This window comes from Neoarius graeffei, chromosome 28 (genome assembly GCF_027579695.1).
Source record: "Neoarius graeffei isolate fNeoGra1 chromosome 28, fNeoGra1.pri, whole genome shotgun sequence".
In the NCBI taxonomy this organism is placed as follows: Eukaryota; Metazoa; Chordata; class Actinopteri; order Siluriformes; family Ariidae; genus Neoarius; species Neoarius graeffei.
Genome location: NC_083596.1, coordinates 27,477,020 through 27,499,695, shown reverse-complemented (window position 1 = coordinate 27,499,695; position 22,676 = coordinate 27,477,020). Strand labels below are relative to the sequence as shown.

General features: G+C 43.7%; 1 protein-coding gene across 3 annotated transcripts in view; it reads right to left on the bottom strand.

Moving 5' to 3' along the window:
• Positions 1-21,487, bottom strand: part of tescb (tescalcin b) — a 51,095-nt gene extending 29,608 nt beyond the window's left edge. For all 3 annotated transcript variants that reach the window (XR_009651890.1, XM_060912977.1, XM_060912976.1), the window contains exons 1-5: positions 21,345-21,487; positions 19,659-19,728; positions 18,691-18,771; positions 17,898-18,037; positions 17,161-17,222 (exon numbers count right to left, since the gene is read on the bottom strand). Coding sequence is in view for 2 of the 3 variants with exons in the window: in XM_060912977.1 (XP_060768960.1) it covers positions 17,161-17,222; positions 17,898-18,037; positions 18,691-18,771; positions 19,659-19,728; positions 21,345-21,408 (417 nt within the window). In the remaining variant the exon portion in view is untranslated. The remainder of the gene's footprint in view (positions 1-17,160; positions 17,223-17,897; positions 18,038-18,690; positions 18,772-19,658; positions 19,729-21,344) is intronic.
• Positions 21,488-22,676: the final 1,189 nt, after the last annotated feature.

Genomic DNA, 22,676 nt, shown 5'->3' with positions numbered 1-22,676 from the left:
GAGCCACTTATCCCAATTACGTCCGTCCTCACTTGCGAAATTTTTAATTATATTCTTGAGGGTGCAGTTGAACTGTTCAATTAAACCGTCCGTTTGTGGGTGATACATGCTGGTGCGGATCGGCTTAATACCCAATAACCCATACAGTTCGTTCAGTGTTCGTGACATAAACGAGGTGCCTTGATCAGTCAGAATCTCTTTCAGGATTCCAACTCGGGAGATGACGCGGAAGAGTGCCTCCGCAATACTGCGTGCTGAGATATTGCACAGAGGCACGGCTTCTGGGTATCGCGTTGCATAGTCCACCAGGACTAATATAAAGCAGTACCCTCGTGTTGACCGATCTAATGGCCCGACGAGATCCATCCCAATTCTTTCGAACGGGGTCTCGATTAATGGTAGAGGGCGCAAAGGTGCTTTTGGAATGGCCGCTGGATTTACTAAGTGGCATTCGCGGCACGCCGTACACCACCTACGGACATCGCCGCGAATCCCCGGCCAATAGAATCGGGTCATTATTCGGGCTAGTGTTTTATCCTGCCCTAGATGTCCAGCCATGGGATTAAAGTGAGCCGCCTGGAATACCAATTCCCGGTGGCTCTTCGGAATTAAAAGCTGCATGACTCGCTCTTTAGTTTAAGTGTCCTGCGTCACTCGGTATAACCTATCCTTCATAATCGCGAAGTAGGGGAAGGATGGGGTGGCGTTCGACTGGAGCGTTTGACCATCGATTACTCTCACTTGGTCAAACGCATGCCGCAGAGTCTTGTCTCACGACTGTTCTAATGGGAAATCCGCGAGGGATTCCCCAACAGAAAGAGGAGGGGCCGGCGGCTCCTCACTCTGGCACGGAGATGACGTAGATGGCTCTGTGACAGCTGCTCCCGCCAAAGCGACACCGGGACCTCCCCCTGTTAAATGGCAGGACCCACTCTTTACCAAGTGTGTCATTAAATCCCGAAATCCCGGCCAATCCGTCCCCAAAATTAAAGAGTGGGTAAGGAGAGGATTAACCGCCGCCTTCACTACAAATTTTTCCCCTCGGAAAAAAATGTGGACCGACACCAAAGGGTAGCTGTGAATGTCCCCGTGCACACACAACACCTTCAACCCCTGTGCTCCCCCCAATGCCTCGTTTTGCACCAGGCTTTGGTGAATTGAGGTCTGATTACAACCAGAATCCACCAACGCCCGATATGTATCCCCTTGAATACTCACCGGTATGCGATACGCTCCGGCCCAATCAAGGGCGGCTCCTGGCGCATCGGGGAGCCGAACCACCGCGCCCACCTCCATGACCGTGCACTGTTGTTGGAGGTGGCCCGGATCCCCGCAGCGCCAGCAAACTGGCCCGGGCTTCTTCTCCACACCGGTGTTCTGGGGCTCACTCACCTGAGGGGGGGGAAGAGACAGACACAGAAGGGAGAAACGGGAGGGCACCGCGGGTGCGGCGGGCCGGCACCGGTGGCGCCGGCCCCCGCCTCCGCGGTGGGGGAATGGGGCGAGGACGAGACACAGGAGGAGAGAGAGAGAGAGAGAGAGAGAGAGAGAGAGAGAGAGAGAAAAGGAGAGGAGAGAAGAGGCTGTCTGCTGTCCTGCCGTCAGGACAGCCACCATATGGTCCTCTGCCAGCTCGACTGCCTGATCCAGCAACACCGGGCGGTGGCACTGGACCCACTCCACGGTTCCTGCTGGCAAGCGTGTGATGAATTGCTCCAGCACCACCTGGTCGATGATCCCCTCGGCGTCGCGGTTGTCGGCCCTCAACCACCGCCAGCAGGCGTCCCGGAGTTGCTGGCCAAACGCGAATGGCCGGCCAACTTCCTCCAAGTGCAAAACGCGGAAGCGCTGACGCTGCTGTTCAGGGTTGCGCCCCACACGCTGGAAGATGGCCCGGCGAAGGTCCACGTAGGCCAGCCGGCGGTCGGCGGGGAGCTGTAGCGCGGCCAGCTGTGCCTCTCCCGTTAGCAGCTCCATCGGCCACTCCGAGGTCACCGCGACTTGCTCGAAGAGCGTGATGAATGCCTCGGGGTCGTCCTGCGGGCCCATCTTTGTTAGGGTGAAGGGGGATGGGCCCGCGGTGGGAGCGTTGGTGGACCCCGCCGATGCGAGGAGGTGCCGGAACGCCTGTCGATCTTCTTGTTGGGCCAACACCAGGGCCTCGAACTGCTGTTCTTGCTCCTTTCGGAGGGTGAGTAGCGCCTGGTGCTGGCTTTGCTGGGCCGTGGCAAGGGCGTGGACCAGTTCGGCGAACGGGGAGGACTCCATGGGGCTGTTAGGCTGCTGTGCTCCGTCCCGGGTTTCGGCACCACTGTAACAGTTCTAAGGAAGGGTGGAGCACAGAGGATGGCAGGACAGAGATCAGGTTTGCAGAATACGGCTTTTTATTGCCACACTTTTCAGTGAAACATTCGTGATTTAACACAGACACACACACAACCGGCATCTGGTTCGGGGAAGAGCTCCTCTGCTCTCTCTCCTTATATAGGGCGTGGTCACTGGGAAGACACACAAACACAGGTTAATTGACATCAGGTGTAGTGATTCTGCCACTTACCTTCCCTGACTCTGCCCTCCTGTCACAGACCGGCGCTTGACCATGCCCCCGCTGCCACACAGGGTTACAAGGATAAAGCCACTGCTCTCCAAAAAGAACATTGCTGCTCGTCTGCAGTTTGCTAAAGATCACGTGGACAAGCCAATAGGCTATTGGAAAAATGTTTTGTGGATGGATGAGACCAAAATAGAACATTTTGGTTTAAATGAGAAGTATTATGTTTGGAGAAAGGAAAACACTGCATTCCAGCATAAGAACCTTTTCCCATCTGTGAAACATGGTGGTGATAGTATCATGGTTTGGGCCTGTTTTGCTGCATCTGGGCCAGGACGGCTTGCCATCATTGATGGAACAATAAATTCTGAATTATACCAGTGAACTCTAAAGGAAAATGTCACGACATCTGTCCATGAACTGAATCTCAAGAGAAGGTGGGTCATGTAGCAAGACAACAACCCTAAGCACACAAGTCGTTCTACCAAAGAATGGTTAAAGAAGAATAAAGTTAATGTTTTGGAATGGCCAAGTCAAAGTCCTGACCTTAATCCAATCGAAATGTTGTGGAAGGACCTGAAGCGAGCAGTTCATGTGAAGAAACCTACCAACATCCCAGAGTTGAAGCTGTTCTGTCCAGAGGAACAGGCTAAAATTCCTCCAAGCTGGTGTGTAGGACTGATCAACAGTTACCAGAAACATTTAGTTGCAGTTATTGCTGCACAAGGGGACCACACCAGATACTGAAAGCAAAGGTTCACATACTTTTGCCACTCACAGATATGTAATATTGGATCATTTTCCTCAATAAATGAATGACCAAGTATATTTTTGTCTCATTTGTTTAACTGGGTTCTCTTTATCTACTTTTTGGACTTGTGTGAAAATCTAATGATGTTTTAGGTCATATTTATGCAGAAATATAGAAAATTCTAAAGGGTTCACAAACTTTCAAGCACCACTATACTACCCCCATTTCAAGAAAAGTTGGGATATTCTCCAAAATGCAATAAAAACAAAAATCTTTGATTTGTAATTCATGAGTACCTTTATTTAATTGACAAAAGTACAATAGTTTTACTAACTGCCAGTAAACACAGGTTGGAGTGGAGACCGATCTATGTGCAGGAAGAATTTTATTTAAAAGCTTACAGGCAAACAATCCAAAATGGCAGGCAGAATCATTATCAATAAACAGGCAACAAGGTTACACGAGGCACAAACAGACTAAACTGGGCAAGACAAGCTAAGAATCCAAACAGATACAAAATGTGGGTTGAGAACCAGGGAGACAATTACAGTATATAACACAGCTCAGTAGTGGTGATAAACAATGCAATATTTTGCACCGTCTAGGTGTTGGCAACATCCTTTTATGCGCGCGCTGATTGCGCTTAATTCAGGGCAGGTGTTTGTCATTAGAGGCACACACTGCTCAGTGTGTGAGTGAAAGTTCGGTGTGAGCGTCAATGCACCTGGATGTGACACTGACCAAATTTTGTTACTTGAATATTCTATAAACTTTTCAGTCTTATTTTTCCTCTGTCCCAATTTTTTTTGAGTGTCTTGCAGGCATCAAATTCTAACTTTGTTTATATTTACAAAATAATTATATTGGTCACTAAAACTATTGAAAATCTTTTGTTTGTACTTTTGTCAGTTAAATGAAGGTTCACGTGAATTAACAAAATCACAGATTTTTACTGCATTTTTGGAAAATATTTCAACTTTTTGTAAATATAAACAAAATTAGACTTTGATGTCTGCAACACACTAAAAAAGGTTTTGGACAGAGGTATTATTACCATTGTATTACATCACCTTTCCTTTTAATAACACTTTTTAATCATATAGGACCTGAGGATACTAATTGTTGCATTTTTGCAATTGGAATTTTTGTCCATTCTTGCTTGATACAAGGCCCTGTGATAACCTGGCGACTTGTCCAGGGTGTACCCCGCCTCTCGCCCATAGTCAGCTGGGAAAGGCTCCAGCTTTCCTGCAACCCTGTAGAACAGGATAAGCGGCTACAGATAATGGATGGATGGATGCTTGATAGAAGATTGCAGCTGCTCAACAGTCCGTGGTCACCGTTGTCTGACTCCCCTCTTCATGATGCACCATACATTCTCAATAGGAGACAGATCTGGACTGGCAGCAGGCCAGCCAAGTACACACACTCTGTGTCTATGAAGCTACACTGTTGTAGCCCATGCAGGATGAGGCTTGGCATTGTCCTGCTGAAATAAGCATGGACTTCCTGGGAAGAGCTGCTGCCTTGATGACTATGTCTCACTAAAATCACAATATATGCCCCAACATATCAATGGTACCTTCACACACATATTGTGGGCACTGATGCACTCCATACCATCACAAATACTTTTGCACCCAGGCCTTTCAATTACATGAAACCTGCGACGGATAATCTCGTAGGCGCCCAAATTAAAAAGGCGCCCAAAATATGCTACCAAAAGTTAAAAAAAAAACCGAAATGTTGATTAAATAAACTTGGCTGCATAAAACCCAATGTCTTGACTTTATTCTTTAAAAACAATGGAATTAGCAAGAATTGGCATGTATTTCTTGTAATTGACGCGAAATCCGCACCATTCCCATGTTGTTCTGGGTTCATCGAACTAGCCGCTGAGCACGAATTCTCCATCAACGGCGATCAGCACACCATGATTTCGTGGAGGAGCGAGACTCGCATACCAATGACCAGAGCGGGATTTCCACATTAGGTAAATCATCTTTCTTCTTCTTTCATGGCAGTTGGCAAACAGCTTTTAGGTGCATTACTGCCACCTTCTGGACTGTGAACCAGAAATGTTTACTACCCTATTGTGCTAAATTCTCCTAATAATTCCTGTATCATTTACAAACCTAAAAATAGCCCTATATCCCACATTATCTGACCTCAACTACAACATCTCTCTGATACCTAGTGTCATATGATTTAAATCAGGTAAAAGACTGAATAAAAGAGAGATATTCAGGACACAACTATGTGTATTTAAGATACAGCTTGCATCTTAAATACACACAGTTAAGTAAGTGTGGGTGGAATCAGTGACTTGGAGCTTGGTCCTCTTATTGATGATAGTCTTAGACACTGGCCTTTCATTTAAACTAAGATCTTTTACCTGACTACATACTGTGAATTGCACTGCCAATTCTTGTGATGGGACTGAAAAAACTTGTGTCACAGGTCTGCTAGAGGCATGTCTCTTTGATGGCAACAGTGCATAATTTGCTTTTTCATTCACAGGCTGCCTTCCTCCAGGCTCTCCTCAGGCCCCAACACATCTTTTAAATACTAACTGTATTCTAATTATTTTTGTCATGTACATCAAGAGGGATTAATGATGTAGACATTTTGCAATAAAGGTTAAAAATAACATTCATAGATTTATTTATTTATTCATAACTTTGTAGCTAAAAAAGTAGCAGCAAGTTTAAACACAGAGCACTGGGAAAACAGCACTTTGTGCGTGCAGAAAAGCCCAAATTACCCTGTATCACAATGGAAAAAGCCAAAATTCAGAAATACAGGGTGTAGCCCAAATTATGTACAGTGGTGCTTGAAAGTTTGTGAACCCTTTAGAATTTTCTATATTTCTGCATAAATATGACCTAAAATATCATCAGATTTTCACAAAAGTCCTGAAAGTATAGAAACCAGTTAAATAAATGAGACAAAAATATTATACTTGGTCATTTATTTATTGAGGAAAATGATCCAATATTACATATCTGTGAGTGGCAAAAGTATGTGAACATTGGCTTTCAGTATCTGGTGTGACCCTCTTGTGCAGCAATAACTGCAACTAAATGTTTTTGGTAACTGTTGATCAGTCCTGCACACCGGCTTGGAGGAATTTTAGCCTATTTCTCTGTACAGAACAGCTTTAACTCTGGGATGTTGGTAGGTTTCCTCACATGAACTGCTTGCTTCAGGTCCTTCCACAACATTTCGATTGGATTAAGGTCAGGACTTTGACTTGGCCATTCCAAAACATTAAGTTTTGGAAAAAAGTTCTATTTTAGTCTCATCTGTCCACAAAACATTTTTCCAATAGCCTTCTGGCTTGTCCACATGATCTTTAGCAAACTGCAGATGAGCAGCAATGTTCTTTTTGGAGAGCAGTGGCTTTCTCCTTGCAACCCTGCCATGCACACCATTGTTGTTCAGTGTTCTGATGGTGGACTCATGAACATTAACATTAGCCAATGTGAGAGAGGCCTTCAGGCCCTGTCCACACGGCAACGGATTCAGGTGACTCCGATACAATTGCTTATCGTTTAGGCCTGGCGTCCACACGGCACCGGCGTTTTGGGTGCCCAAAACGCAATCTTTTTGAGAACGGGTTCCAGAGTGGAAAGATCTGGCAATGTTGCCATTGTGAAGTCGTCTGGATGAGTAGAACGGATTTGTTTATGATGACGTCACAACCACATGACTGTGAGTGCTTCACGCCGGGTAGAAGTGTAACGAACTCGATGCGAGTTGTCAACAAATCCTATAACTTGGTTCATGAAACGCGCTTACAAAATATTTTCACTGTGAATATTTATTGTGTAATGGTGCAAAGTGAGAGAGAGAGACTCTGCCCTTAGGGCAGAGTCAATCCCGCCAGCAAAAATGGGGAAAAAAAAAGGAGCGATCTTCCCTCTTCAGATGTGGGTTTAAGTCCTACAATACATTCCTCAAAAAGGGCGTAGAAGAAATTAATCCATCAACGTGTATCATTCAATTTATTCCGGACCATTAAAGACGCCGCCTTCCGCGTAGAATCATATGTCATCCTCGTCGCCATATTGGATAGGTCAAAGCGGAGAATAAAGATTCATGTGCTGCGTTTAACTGTACCAACAGGTTTACCATCCAAACGAGATCATATGGGATTACCTTTCACAGGTGAGAAACAACAAATTAATCCATCAACGTGTATCATTCAATTTATTCCGGACCATTAAAGACGCCGCCTTCCGCGTAGAATCATGTCATCCTCGCCGCCATTTTGGAGAGGTCAAAGCGGAGAATAAAGATTAGCTGCGTTTAACTGTACCAACAGGTTTGCCGTCCAAACGAGATCACATGGGATTACCTTTCACAGGTGAGACTGGAAAAATACTTTTCATTGTATTTGGTCATTATAAGGTAATTTTACAAACAGATTTTCCTGACTTTGTGGCTAATATGAAGTCTCGCGCATAATAGTTTATGCGCATGCGTCCTTACTTCTTCTATTGTTCTGGTGTCTCCGAAGGGACCGTCTTACAGCGCCCCTAGAGGTGTGGCATGTGTATTGCATCGTTTTCAGCAAGCGTTGCGTTGCCATATGGACCTGATATTTTACTGATTGTTGCCCATTTGGACACGATATATTTTTAAATAACATCTCGTTGCCGTTGTCGTGTGGATGTAGCCTCAGTTTCTTAGAAGTTACCCTGAGGTCCTTTGTGACCTCACAGACATGCCTTGCTCTTGGAGTGATCTTTGTTGGTCGATCACTCCTGGGGAGGGTAACAATGGTCTTGAATTTCCTCCATTTGTACACAATCTGTCTGACTGTGGATTGGTGGAGTCCAAACTCTTTACAGATGGTTTTGTAACCTTTTCCAGCCTGATGAGCATCAACAAGGTTTTTTCTGAGGTCCTCAGAAATCTCCTTTGTTCGTGCCATGATACACTTCCACAAACGTGTTGTGAAGATCAGACTTTGATAGATCCCTGTTCATTAAATAAAACAGGGTGCCCACTCACACCTGATTGTCATCCCATTGATTGAAAACACCTGACTCTAATTTCACCTTCACATTAACTGCTAATCCTAGAGGTTCACATACTTTTGCCACTCACAGATATGCAATATTGGATCATGTTTCTCATTAAATAAATGACCAAGTATAATATTTTTTGTCTCATTTGTTTAACTGGGTTCTCTTTATGAGCAATTCCAGCATTATGGACGTGACACTTGAACTCAAAATGGCAACAAATGACCCAGTGCATGTTTTATTGTCTCCCAGTATTTAAACAGGTGTTGCATATTTTAAGGCTGTACCATACTGGAGAAGTGATAGAACAAGAACAATTCCCATAGTACATCTAGGGCATGCCAGAAAATGCCAATAAAAGATGCGTTATGGATGTGACAGAAAAAGTATCACTTTTCTTGGGTGACTGTGCATTTTTATCAAACTCTGTGAAATTGTAAACTTAAAGGCGTCACGCAGTGGCGATAAAAGTCGCATTATTCTGCACCAGAATGCTTTCGAGATTCGAAATAAATTGACTGTCGATTTTTCAAAAGCTTCCTGCGGTTGTAATCGGTCCTTATTTGATCATGCCCATCACTTGAAATTTTCCGCGTTCGCAGCGCCCCCTCTCGGTCAATGGAACAGCTGCGTGACGTCATACCAGTAACCACTCGGTGCAGTTGCAATGACGGACACACCAGAAAATAGAAGCGATGCTGAGGAAATTAGCTTTGATTTTACCGATACAGAAGAAGAAAATGGCCCACAAGTAGAGATTTTGACAGCTGAATGTCCTGGTGGTATCCAGGCTTACAGATTTGAACCTGAGCGCTCATCTTCAGAAGAAAATGAGGACAGTTCTGACGACGACAGAAACGAAGACGAGAATGAAGACCGGCGACTTGAAGACTTGTTTTGGTTGGTTTCTCTGACTAAATCACTACTTGTGTGTATTTTTAAAGACCATTTCACTTGAATTAGAATGCTGTGTGATTTAATCTATGATTTATGTGTAATACTGATAGCTGTAGGGGGTGAAAGTATAGCTAGAAAGATTGAATTCTAGCAACTTGACAGCTTGCGATCTCGCGAAATGCAGTGGGCCTTCTGATACAGTAGACCCCTTGATATTCCAGTTTTCATCATTTTCCTTTTATTGCGGTTGATTTTAACTTGATATTCAGTATGTTATAGGCTGGGAGTATTGAGCTTTGTATTGTATTGTTTAGTAAACGTACAATCGTCAGTAATAAGTGATAATTATTAGTTAAAGGCAGCTCTGTGGCATAAATCTTTCAATTAATCTTCTGTCATCCATTTGCTAAAATTATGTGCCACGTGTTATCAAGACAACACTTCATGTGACAAAGAAAGATATGACAAATACATAAATGTATGAAAATCATTTTGTACAATTAATGATTGATACATAGAAACATTTAAAACATGTGTGTGGCAGCGGGGGCGTGGTCAAGCGCCGGTCTGTGACAGGAGGGCGGAGCCAGGGAAGGTGAGTGGCAGAAATCACTACACCTGACGGTAATTAACCTGTGTTTTGTGTGTTTTCCCAGTCACCGCGCCCTATTTAAGGAGGCAGAGCAGAGAAGAGCTCATCCCGGGACAAGAACACAGTGTGTGTTTCGCTATCAGATTAAAACTGGCGGTTATACTGAAAAGTCTGGCAATAAAAAGCCTATTTGCATCTGAAGCGTTGTCCTGCCGTCCTCTGTGCTCCACCCACACTTCAGAGAGTTCTGCAGTGGTGCCAAAACCTGGGACAAGGTGGAGCACCAACCTCGCAGCCCCATGGAATCCTCCCCATTCGCGGACCTGGTCCACGCCCTCGCCACGGCTCAGCAAAGCCAGCACCAGGCGCTCGTCACGCTCCGAAAGGAACAAGAGCGGCGCTTCGAAGCCCTGGTGCTGGCCCAGCAGGAAGCTCGTGAGGCGTTCCGTCATCTCCTCGTGTCGGCGGGGTCCACCAGCGCCGCGGGCCCGTCTCCCCTCACCGTGACCAAGATGGGCCCGCAGGACGACCCCGAGGCGTTTCTCACATTGTTCGAGCAGGTCGCCGAAGCCTCGGGGTGGCAGATGGAGCAGCGCGGCGCACCTCCTCCCCCTCCTGACGGGAGAGGCGCAGCTGGCTGCGCTATAACTCCCCGCCGGCTGGCCTACGCGGACCTTCGCCGGGCCGTCCTCCAGCGCGCGGAAGCGCTGGCGCTGTTGTTCTGGCGTGCGCCCCACGTGCTGGAGGACAGCCCGGCGAAGGTCCGCGTAGGCCAGCCGGCGGGGAGTTATAGCGCGGCCAGCTGCGCCTCTCCCGTCAGGAGGGGGAGGAGGCGCGCTGCGCGCTGCTCCATCTGCCACCCTGAGGCTTCGGCGACCTGCTCGAACAATGTGAGAAACGCCTCGGGGTCGTCCTGCGGGCCCATCTTGGTCACGGTGAGGGGAGACGGGCCCGCGGCCGGGGCGCTGGTGGACCCCGCCGACGCGAGGAGATGCCGGAACGCCTCGTGATTTTCCTGCTGGGCCAGCACCAGGGCTTCAAAGCGCCGCTCTTGCTCCTTTCGGAGCGTGACGAGCACCTGGTGCTGGCTTTACTGAGCCGTGGCGAGGGCGTGGACCAGGTCCGCGAACGGGGAGGATTCCATGGGGCTGCGAGGTTGGTGCTCCACCTTGTCCCGGGTTTTGGCACCACTGTAGAACTCTCTGAAGTGTGGGTGGAGTACAGAAGACGGCAGGACAATGCTTCAGATGCAAATAGGCTTTTTATTGCCAGACTTTTCAGTATAACCGCCAGTTTTAATCTGATAGCGAAACACACTGTGTTCTTGTCCCGGGATGAGCTCTTCTCTGCTCTGCCTCCTTAAATAGGGCGCGGTTACTGGGAAAACACACAAAACACAGGTTAATTACCGTCAGGTGTAATGATTCTACCACTCACCTTCCCTGGCTCCGCCCTCCTGTCACAGACCGGCGCTTGACCACGCCCCCGCTGCCACAATGTGTTTTTAAAAAAATAATTTTTTTCTATCAATACCTAGCCATGACCTTGAAATCAGATCCATTGCTAACAACAGTCACAAATAGTGTTCAGTGTTCGTTGTTACAGCCAAACACAATACACCGATTAGGCATTTTGTATCACAGAATATTAATATATCATTTCATAGTGTTTTGAGTGTTCAAAACTATCCACAAACTGAATAAATCCACAAAATCCGCAATGTAAACAACTCTGGTAAACGCACGCTATAGAGAAAACATGGGGACAGGCCAGCATCACCCAAGGAAGGTTACTGGTATGACGTCACACATAAGTTGACCTAGTTAACGGCTGGCTGCCTAAATTTGGCTGTGCGCGTCAACTTTAAATGCTTGTAGCGGGCGCATCGTGACACTGAGATCGCGGGAAACCGAGGGGCTTGAATAACCCACCAAACCCGACATTTTGACACATTATATAGCCTGATTGCTGAAATTACCGCACGACGCCTTTAATGTCGAAATGGAGATATCCATTTGATAGAGGGGTGCAAGGTGAATATTAAAAAATCTTTGTTTAAAATATTTTGTATTTCATGCAGAGTTTCGGAAGGAAAAGTCAGCGTTATGGATGTGACGAAATTCCATTATGGATGTGACGCGTCTGAAATAGACATGGCATATGTTTAGAAAATCAGCAATTTAACCACCATAACCCTTTGAAAAACTCTCTAAATATCAGATAAAACTATCAAAGTTCTTAAATAATATTTAGGATGGCTATTGTTTTGCTGTTTTGTGGATTTTAGCATACATTTCTGTGGCTTGTGGCAATAATATAGAATTGTACATGATCAAAGTTGATTTTAGCTTGGGGTTTACATTATAAGAAAGAAAGACTGACAGTGACATATTAGGTTGGTTACAAATTGGTTCAACTTATTCACATCTGTAAAATACAGGCCTAGGTGATATCTCTGGGAGTGGTTTTGATGTATTACATGTTGCTTTATTTTTGCATGGTGAGGTTGACATTTACATGGAATTGCCCTTATCTACTTTTAGGACATGCGTGAAAATCTGATGATGTTTTAGGTCATATTTATGCAGAAATATAGAAAATTCTAAAGGGTTCACAAACTTTCAAGTACCACTGTAACTGAAAGGCCTGGAACCTTTCTCAAATAACAAACAGGATGGTTGTGTGCACCAGAGATGGGACCAAGTCACACATGTGCAAGTCTCAAGTAAGTCTCAAGTCTTAACCTTCAAGTCCCAAGTAAGTCCCAAGTCTTTTTTGTCTTGGGCAAGTCAAGTCAAGTCACAGGCTACGTCAAGTCAAGTCAAGTCCTATAATAAGTCAAGTCCAAGTCAAGTCACCTTAGGCATATTGGCATAATTTTAGCAGCAGAATATGAATTTAATACATTGAAAAGGCAATACATAAGTAAATGTCAGTAAACATCCCTGGCACATGTGCCCAACCTGTTAAATATTTGTATTTTAAATACTCATGTTCTGTAAAATACATCATGGAATAAAACAGTAATAATGTCACAAAGTTATTTACTGATGGCAAAATTGATTGCAAGATTGAAAGCCAACTAAGTTTCTCACATTGTCATCAGCCAACAAGAAAAATAAACAGAGAATTGGCATTCTGTTATGTGCGTAGTTAAAAGAGGGTAGGACGACGCCTTGGGTTAACAGGGGCATGAGCTCCTCCAATCTCTAATCACGTCAGATGAGATGATTATTATTAATAAGATACACGTGGAGAAACCTGAAGTGACTTCGATGTATGTTTGCGCCAGTAAAAAACAAAACAAAACCAAAGGATAGAGAAATGTGTCAGACATAATTTAGGTCTCAAAAAGAAGACCTGTTCGCTCGTGCAAAAGTGACATCATCTTACCCCATATGACAAGCTACAGAGGTGTGTGCAAAAGCGCTCTCTCGCTCTCTCCTCTCCGAGGCTGCCTCAGCCTGTGCGGAGCGGGGACATACGACTTTGGCGCGGGAGTCTTGGTTCCCGCTATAATAGATTGTTCCGAAAATAAATGTTAAATGAAATATGCATCCCGCGCATTCCTTTCCACAGGAACTTTGCTCACAATGTTTCGGTCGTGGCTAACGTACTGTCCTCCTTACCACAAGTGCAACGTTTCGGGAACAATACGGAAAGGACAGTGCGCGGGATTCATCTTTCCTTGAACAATTACCCAGAGACTTTTTAAATTACCTCACTGGGAAATATCCAATGCACCTGTTCAGTTACAGAGTTGTGCTCTCTAAATTGTAGTCATTCAAACCATTGTTTTGGCGGCCTGGTAGCCTGATATACTAAATGTAAATTCATGGTTTGGATGACTGCACAACTTATTTTCGTAACACTGTGTTACAGCGGGAACCGAGACTCCCGTGCACAGTCAGACTATTTTGCAGAGTTTAGTATTGCTGCTAGCCTGTATTCAAACAACGAGTGGCATGCCGGTGAATCTAAATCGTGGCGCTTTTTTCAATAGTGCATGATAGGCAGTGGGACGGAGTTTTCTTTTCTTTTTTGATCGGGTAGTGTGACGAAAAAAATGTGCAGGTTGCTGCACTGCTATTTCAAACGGCTATGATAAACTCCCCTGCCTCTATGCCCTATGGACAGTCTGGCTAATGTACACGAACACACTTACACGAATTTGTACTGCTCATGAACGTGTACATGTTCACAAGCTGACCATTAGCTTAACCCTGAAACAGAACAACAGGGTAGGAAGCTGCTTATGTTATTCAGCATCACGACTGCAAAGTGCACAATCAACTTACTACTACTGATATACAATATCATTAAACTTGACGTAACTACATTGCTTACCAGCATTCACATAAGAATTTCACAATAATAAGCTGAATCCCACAGTAAATTTGGCAGAGTTGGATTAACTCTTATAGAGTTAATTTTAACTCTGTCTGGATAACATATGGTCCCACTCCACAGGGTGTCACTTTAACTCTGCGACCAGAATAAAATTTTCAGAGTAACTTTAACACCATATAGAGTTAAAATTTAACTCTGGTTAACACCAGAGAGAGTTGATGAAAATTAACTCTTAGGGGGGAAACAACTCTTTCCAGAGTAAATTTGAATTTACTCTTATTAGTGTCAACTCATTTAATGTATTGTTTATCTCATCTCATCTCATTATCTCTAGCCGCTTTATCCTTCTACAGGGTCGCAGGCAAGCTGGAGCCCATCCCAGCTGACTATGGGCGAAAGGCGGGGTACACCCTGGACAAGTCGCCAGGTCATCGCAGGGCTGACACATAGACACACACAACCATTCACACTCACACCTACGGTCAATTTAGAGTCACCAGTTAACCTAACCTGCATGTCTTTGGACTGTGGGGGAAACCGGAGCACCCGGAGGAAACCCACGCGGACACGGGGAGAACATGCAAACTCCACACAGAAAGGCCCTCGCCGGCCCCGGGGCTCGAACCCAGGACCTTCTTGCTGTGAGGCGACAGCGCTAACCACTACACCACCGTGCCGCCCTGTATTGTTTATATAAAGTTTAATTTTTACTTTTGTTCCATGTAAATACATTTCATGCAAACTCCACACAGAAAGGCCCTCACCGGCCACGGTGCTCGAACCCGGACCTTCTTGCTGTGAGGCGACAGCGCTAACCACTACACCACCGTGCCACCTGGGAAAATAATCTCATCTCATCTCATTTCATTATCTCTAGCTGCTTTATCCTGTTCTACAGGGTCGCAGGCAAGCTGGAGCCTATCCCAGCTGACTACGGGCGAAAGGCGGGGTACACCCTGGACAAGTCGCCAGGTCATCACAGGGCTGACACATAGACACAGACAACCATTCACACTCACATTCACACCTACGGTCAATTTAGAGTCACCAGTTAACCTAACCTGCATGTCTTTGGACTGTGGGGGAAACCGGAGCACCCGGAGGAAACCCACACGGACACGGGGAGAACATGCAAACTCCGCACAGAAAGGCCCTCGCCGGCCACGGGGCTCGAACCCGGACCTTCTTGCTGTGAGGCGACAGCGCTAACCACTACACCACCGTGCCGCCGGGAAAATAATAATAATAATAATAATAATAATAATAATCGGGGTGGGACTAATTTAACTCTCATGATTTTAACTCTGTAATTTAACAAAGGCGCAGGAGTAACTGTTACTCCAGCTGTAGTTGATTTAACTCTATTAGAGTAAATAACACTTAACACTGCCATTTTAATTCTTGCAATTTTACTGTGTAGCTACATCTGCAACGGCTAAAATCCTCCTACCGCTCACGCTCGTGGCTAACATTGGCTAATGAGGAGTTTAGCTGCTATCACCAAATAACAACACATGAATAAACTTACTGGGCAGAATGGATCTTCAAATGCCGGACGAAATTGGAGGTCGTGGTCTGGCTGTCAGAAATCGTCACGTTGCAAATCTTGCACTGCGCCGTTCGTCGTTTACCTTCTAGGCAGTAGCCCTTGAAGCCGAAAGTGATTACTCTTGGGATGGCTGATGATATGATGTGAAATCTGTGAACACATCGTGGCATGGGGCGTGGTATATAGCCCACGCAGAGAGCGTGCCTGATGGACAGGGCGGTGACAACGCAACGGCAGTGCAATCAAAATTACTGAAGTATGTGCATATTACATTTTATTTTCACAATAAAAACACGATGGAAATAACACTCAAGTCACTCAAGTCATCGTGTGTCAAGTCAAGTCAAGTCAAGTCCCGAGTCTTAAACTTCCAAGTCCGAGTCAAGTCTCAAGTATTTTCATGTTTTGTCAAGTCAAGTCACAAGTCATGAAAACAGTGACTCGAGTCGACTCGAGTCCAAGTCCCCAAGTCTCAAGTCCCCACCTCTGGTGTGCACCTTTCATTGCTGAGAACTCGATGTCTGGTTTTCCAAAAACAAGCTGAAATGTGGACTCATCTAACCACAGCACATGTTTGCACTGTCGTTCGGTCCATCTGAGATGAGTTCAGGCCCAAAGAAACTCGTGGTGTTTCTGCATAGAATTGATTAATGGATTCCTCCTTGCATAATACAGTTTCAGGTTGCATTTTTGGATGCAGCATGGACTGTGTTAAGTGACAATGGTTTTCCAAAGTACTCCCAAGACCATGTGGCTATATTTGTCACATTAGCACGTCAGTTTCTCAGGCAGTGCCACCACCTGAGGGCTCAAAGGTCATGTACATTCAACAGTTGTTTCTGACCTTGTGCTTTAAGCATTGTGATGTCTTTGAATTCCTTGAATCTTTTCACAATATTATGTAATATAGATTTTGAAAGACCTCAAATCTTCCATTGAGAAATGTTCTTTTTGAAATGACTAACAATTCTCTCACAAATTTTGGCACAAAGGAATGAGCCATGACCTATTCTTGCTTGCAAAGACAGAGCCTTTGGTGCATGCTCCATTTATACCCAATCATGTTACGAATTAACCTGCTTATTGTGGAATCTTCCAAAATGATGTTACTCGAATATTCTATAAACTTTTCAGTCTTATTTTCCCTCTGTCCCAACTTTTTTTGAGTGTCTTGCAGGCATCAAATTCTAATCTTTGACTTGTTTATATTTACAAAATACAATTAAGTTGGTCAGTAAAACTATTGAAAATCTTTTCTTTGTACTTTTGTCAGTTAAATGAAGATTACGTGAATTAACAAATCACAGATTTTTACTGCATTTTGGAAAATATCCCAACTTTTCTGGAAATGAGGTGAGTACTTAAGACACACTTGTGTATTGCATGAAGTGTCACACATGTCCTGTGCTTAACAAATATCAAATTTATATGCCTTACGTGTTTGTATTCCTCCAGTGTTATGGTCCCATCATTGTCAGTATCATGCATATTAAACAGGACTGTCAGAGGAGAAAAGGGTGCATAAATTATTAATGTGGTTTGTAGCAGCAGAGCCAAGTGTCCAGTAAATAGTGCACAGTGCCAAGAACCAGAGTACATTTTAAATAACACATTGGTATTTATGCTTGATTCAATTATATTGATACAAAAAAATCTCATCTCATCTCATTATCTCTAGCCGCTTTATCCTTCTACAGGGTCGCAGGCAAGCTGGAGCCTATCCCAGCTGACTACGGGCGAAAGGCGGGGTACACCCTGGACAAGTCGCCAGGTCATCACAGGGCTGACACATAGACACAGACAACCATTCACACTCACATTCACACCTACGGTCAATTTAAAGTCACCAGTTAACCTAACCTGCATGTCTTTGGACTGTGGGGGGAACCGGAGCACCCGGAGGAAACCCACGCGGACACGGGGAGAACATGCAAACTCCACACAGAAAGGCCCTCGCCGGCCCCGGGGCTCAAACCCAGGACCTTCTTGCTGTGAGGCGACAGCGCTAATCACTACACCACCGTGGCGCCCCATACAAAAAAATAATTTCACAATATTTCACATAAAGCCCATAGGGGAGAGAGGGGAGAGGGAAATCCATATTGACTGTCATGTTGTACTGTTACCAAAATCATGTTTATCTGATTTCATTGATTGAATTATTGCATTCTTACAGCGCAGTTTGGTCCTCCTTATCTCTTCTCTCTGCTCCTCTGTCATGTCCACTGATGGAGCTCTGAAGTAAGACATGACAATGAGGAACTCCTCAAAGCCAATTTCTTGAACTGAGCCTTCACCTCTTTTCTGGAAGTTTCTGTTGAGACAAAGCTTATGAGTATGAATGGCTCACAATTATTTAAAAAAAAGTGTTTGACATGATTGTATAGTGATAGTGTTGTGATCAGTTATTTTTGGCAGAAGTTAGCTAAAGTTAGCTATTTTGAAACTCACAAATCAAACAAATACATACCCTTCAGTGCCCTGTCCAAAGTCATGCCCTGAAACACATTTACATTACCCTAGCTAGAAAAAAAATATTTCATGTGAATGCAAGAGGCAGAACGTTCTGAATTGACAGGGAACATGTCTAGCATGGAAGCAGAGACACCTCCACATGCTGATTGGTTGGTTGTTGGTGGTGCAGATCATTTGTTTGTTTTTTCACCTCCCATTTATAGAGCCTGGTGCACCACAGAGGTTGGAGTATCTCTTCTGAGCATATAGTTTATGTTGCTCAAATGTTCTAACTTAAAAAAATAATTCACCCTACCCTGATGTTCACTATTCACATGACAAGCAGCATGAATGGTTAAAAAAAAGTTATATACGCCTCAATGCAGTGAATGGTCCAATAGAAGTTTTAAACTGAGTAAATTTGCCTGGTCTTGAAACAAACCTACACCTTGACTTAGTCATGGACACCATTAATAATTGAATAGCTAACCCACAATTTTACTCATCACTGACCTTCTGTCAAAGAAAGCCGATACAATCTGGGATCGAATTGGGTTGCTTGCTAGGTCTGGAAGTGTATTGAGATCATCTCTCCTTTAAAGAGAAGGCATTTAGTTATGAAAAAGGATCATTCAGGTGTGACATAATGAATTATATACTATCACAATGAATCATATCTTTATGATATATACCATAGAGTATATTATTATACATAGAAGACACTTTTTCGATGCAACAAAAACATGTATTCTATTCCCTTCTAACGGGTTTCATTCATTTGGTTCAATAGCATGCAATATTGTTAGCATATTGCTTATCCTACGTACGTGTATTACATCACTCTACCCAATGGGGAATGAGCGTTGAACATGGTTTATGATATTGCATGGTTGTCAAGACAACATGATATCACACATTGGAGCTGATGTGATTCAATGAGAGAGTTTTCTGCTGTGCATGCACAGACACATTTCTTTGATCCCCAGTGGCGCCTGCAGTAAACTGTCACAGTGAATTAAAAATGCCATAAGATACATATTACATGTAAAACTTCTGCGCTAGCGAGCAACTGTGACAATTTGTAAACAAATCTATAATTGTTCCATCAAATAATAATAATAATAATAATAATAATAATGGCTAGGTTTTTTTTTTGTGGTATATCAGATATATTCCATTCAGCTAGCATGATATTGAACTCATCTTCAACTTGTCATGCTACCTGAATGGAATATATCTGATATACCACTCGATGCCAGCCAATATTACTTAATGATATCATATCATATTTTCTAGTTGAAGGATTGAAATATTTATCAAGATACAAACATTGCAAGAAGGGTAAAACTAGGATTATATCCAGGAGAATGCACTTCTACACCCTACTTAGAATGGCTACTGTGAGAAATGTTTAGGTATAAAGTAAAATGGAAAAGGATTTGTCAATGAGCAAAGTTAGGACAGGGTTGTGTATAACCTACCGTAGCACATCGTCATTGTGGCTTAACTGCTTGAAGCGATTATGAAGGATCTTGATCTGCTCCAGTGAAACTGAAGGAAGAAAGAAACCACACCAGCAGCATTTATCAGTCAGGCTATATTCAGTGGCAGTAAACAAAATCCTAAAGCAGATATATTCTTTAAGCTAAATCCCAAATTGACTATTGATTATAGTAAAATACAATCTGCTCTTTTCTACAGAGCCTCAATCAATATAATAATAGAAAAACACAAAAACAAAAAACAAACAAACAAACAAAAAAAAAAACCCAAGCACTTATTGCTTGTGTACGCAATCCTTTAACCAGCTGTTCTTAAGCATTGTAACTTTCCAGTCAGACAAAAGATCAGCTGGGTCCAGATGGAACAAGTCTCCTTTATAGATCAGGTTAGCTTTAAAAAGCTATTAAATTAAAATCATTGTAGGACAAATGACACACTGAAGCAGCTTACTGCGTATAGTATCAAAAATAACATGAAAAGTCAATGAGCCATTTCCATGTAATGTAAAGTCAGTTCACTGTGCCCCAACTTCAGACTTGTTTTTTTTCAGACTGTCAAGATGGCTGAGCACCCATTTGTCTGTTTACCATTCTGATGCCAGAGAGGATCTGTGGGACATCCTTAATTGCAACTTAAGGTAGCAGTGTGACTCTTTGCCTGTAAATGGCCAGTAATTTCAAGCTTTTCTGCAGGAACGGGAGAAAATGTCACAGGTGCACATTTTGAGCTTGGTACAATGTCCATCTACCCATCTATACCACTTATCCGTCAGGGCCACAGGGGAAACTGGAGCTGCTGACTTTGGGCAACAGGCTGGGTACACCCTGGGCAGGTCACCAATCTATCACAGGGCTAACACAGAGACTAACAACCATTCACAATCACATTCACACCTATGGGCAATTTAGAGTAGCCAGTTAACCTAATCCGCATGGCTTTGGACTGTAGGAGGAAACCGGAGCAGCCGGCAGAAACCCACACAGGCATGGAAAGAACAGGGTTTGAACCCTGAACCTTCTTGCTGTGAGGCGACAAGTGCTAACAACTGCATTTGGTAGATGACTGCAGGGTGACTCCAGGATTATTTAAATTTACATCCAGGTTTCTGTACAGCTGCGTTATGACAACGTCTGTTGTTAAAATGCGCTATATAAATAGAATTGAATTGTTCTTTGTTTGCTGTTACCAGTTATAGGCCTGTGGTTTTTATTTCCCATTATTGTTTAAATTTGATGGCTCTTATTTGAACTAGATTGTAATTGGCAGTTCAAAAATAAGTGTCACTTTTTCATTCTAATTTGGCATCAGGCATTTGCGACAAACCAGCCAAATTATTGTAATGAATAGCCTAAACGTGAAGGTATTTTGAAAAGTATTGTTTGACATTCATATGTCCAATGTAGAACGCTAAGGGTTTTTTTGTTTGTTTGTTTTTTATTGTGGTAGGAAGGATCTAGAGCATTTCACCCCATTTTCATACGTCATGCCACACAGTCACCACACACCTGACCTGACACCTCATTGTTAGCTTTATAAATAATGTTTAAAAGGAACTGTAGGCTGTAATATGCTTCCCCAAGACACAACCAAAATAAGAGGGAACCCACACTGGCTTCATGTTGCAAAACCACCTTCATCTATATATTTTAAACTGCCTTACTTACAGCCTGTCTTCTCAGACAAAATCCTATAGTGATGATCTTCCGGCGCTGAATGAAAAGCCCCCATAACTGCCGGAATATTTCCTCACGGATCCTGTTTTGTTGTGAAAGAAAAGAGATCTTGAGAGAACATCCGCTGGTTTCAGTTTCCGACAAAGCAAATGCAAATTTGAACCGAGCGAGTTCGTCATTTCCTCGCGGTCCTAGTGCTTCAAGCGCATCCGCTGCATTGTAACTCCTGGCAACGCTCGCTACTTTTCTCTTACGTAACACCCCCGCCCCTTTAGAGGTGAAAACAGACTCTCTAATTTGACTGGTAGTTAAATGCAAATTCCGAAGTTTTTGCCTGTTTAAAAGAATAAAATAAGAACACCGTCTTGCTTTTTATCTATTGGGAGCCCAAACCATATGGTCAGTCAGGCAAATAGTTATGTCTTGCCGATCAACGATCTGCGTTGTTATATAGAAAAATATCAGAAATAGAGGTTGTGTCCTTTCAGTCCCACACCTCAGCATGTTAGGTGAAAATTCAAATTGCTTGAAACTGCTCTCACTGAATTCAGAATCGAATGAGGAATAACATAATTTTGACAGAACTGAACATGTTTATCCATTCTTGAGATATAACAAAGATTGAAAAAACAGCTTAATTTTTTAGAAATCCAGTGTAATATTATGTAATAGGATAACATGGTCCAAAATGGGCCTACTTAACGAATGAGAGCAAATGTTTTTTTTCTTAACTTTTTTCCCCAAGATATTTGATGATCATGGCGCCCCCCCGTGGCGAACGTGTTTGCGACGTACTCCCGACACCGATCGTCTTTATTGTTTTTTTAGCACTTTTGATCGTGACAAATGCTCAGTGCTTGTACACTAGGATCACCTACAGCAGGGGTGGCCAACCAGTTGGAGACCAAGAGCCACATTTTTTTACTGTATTACCGCAAAGAGCCACATCATACACATGGGCACACGAACATCACCCATCCCTTCCTCTCTCTCACACACACCTCTGCTCAGCCAGATTAATAGTAAATGTCACACGCCAACATGAGAGAAATTTACTCCTTCAGTCAGTACTAATACCACAGGCCAGTCATTTACAGCAATCAATATTGTGTGCACTTACTATGCATGTTGCTTAGTGGGACTTCTGACATTCCTTGCCTTGAACAATCCTCTTCAAATCTGGCTTGTATTCCATCGTTGCCACTCGAAGCAGTTCTTTCACATGGGTTTCAGTCAGAACAGAACGATGCTTTGACTTCACGTGTTTCATGGTAGAGAACACAGACTCGCAGACGTATGTTGACCCAAACATTGACAGTATCT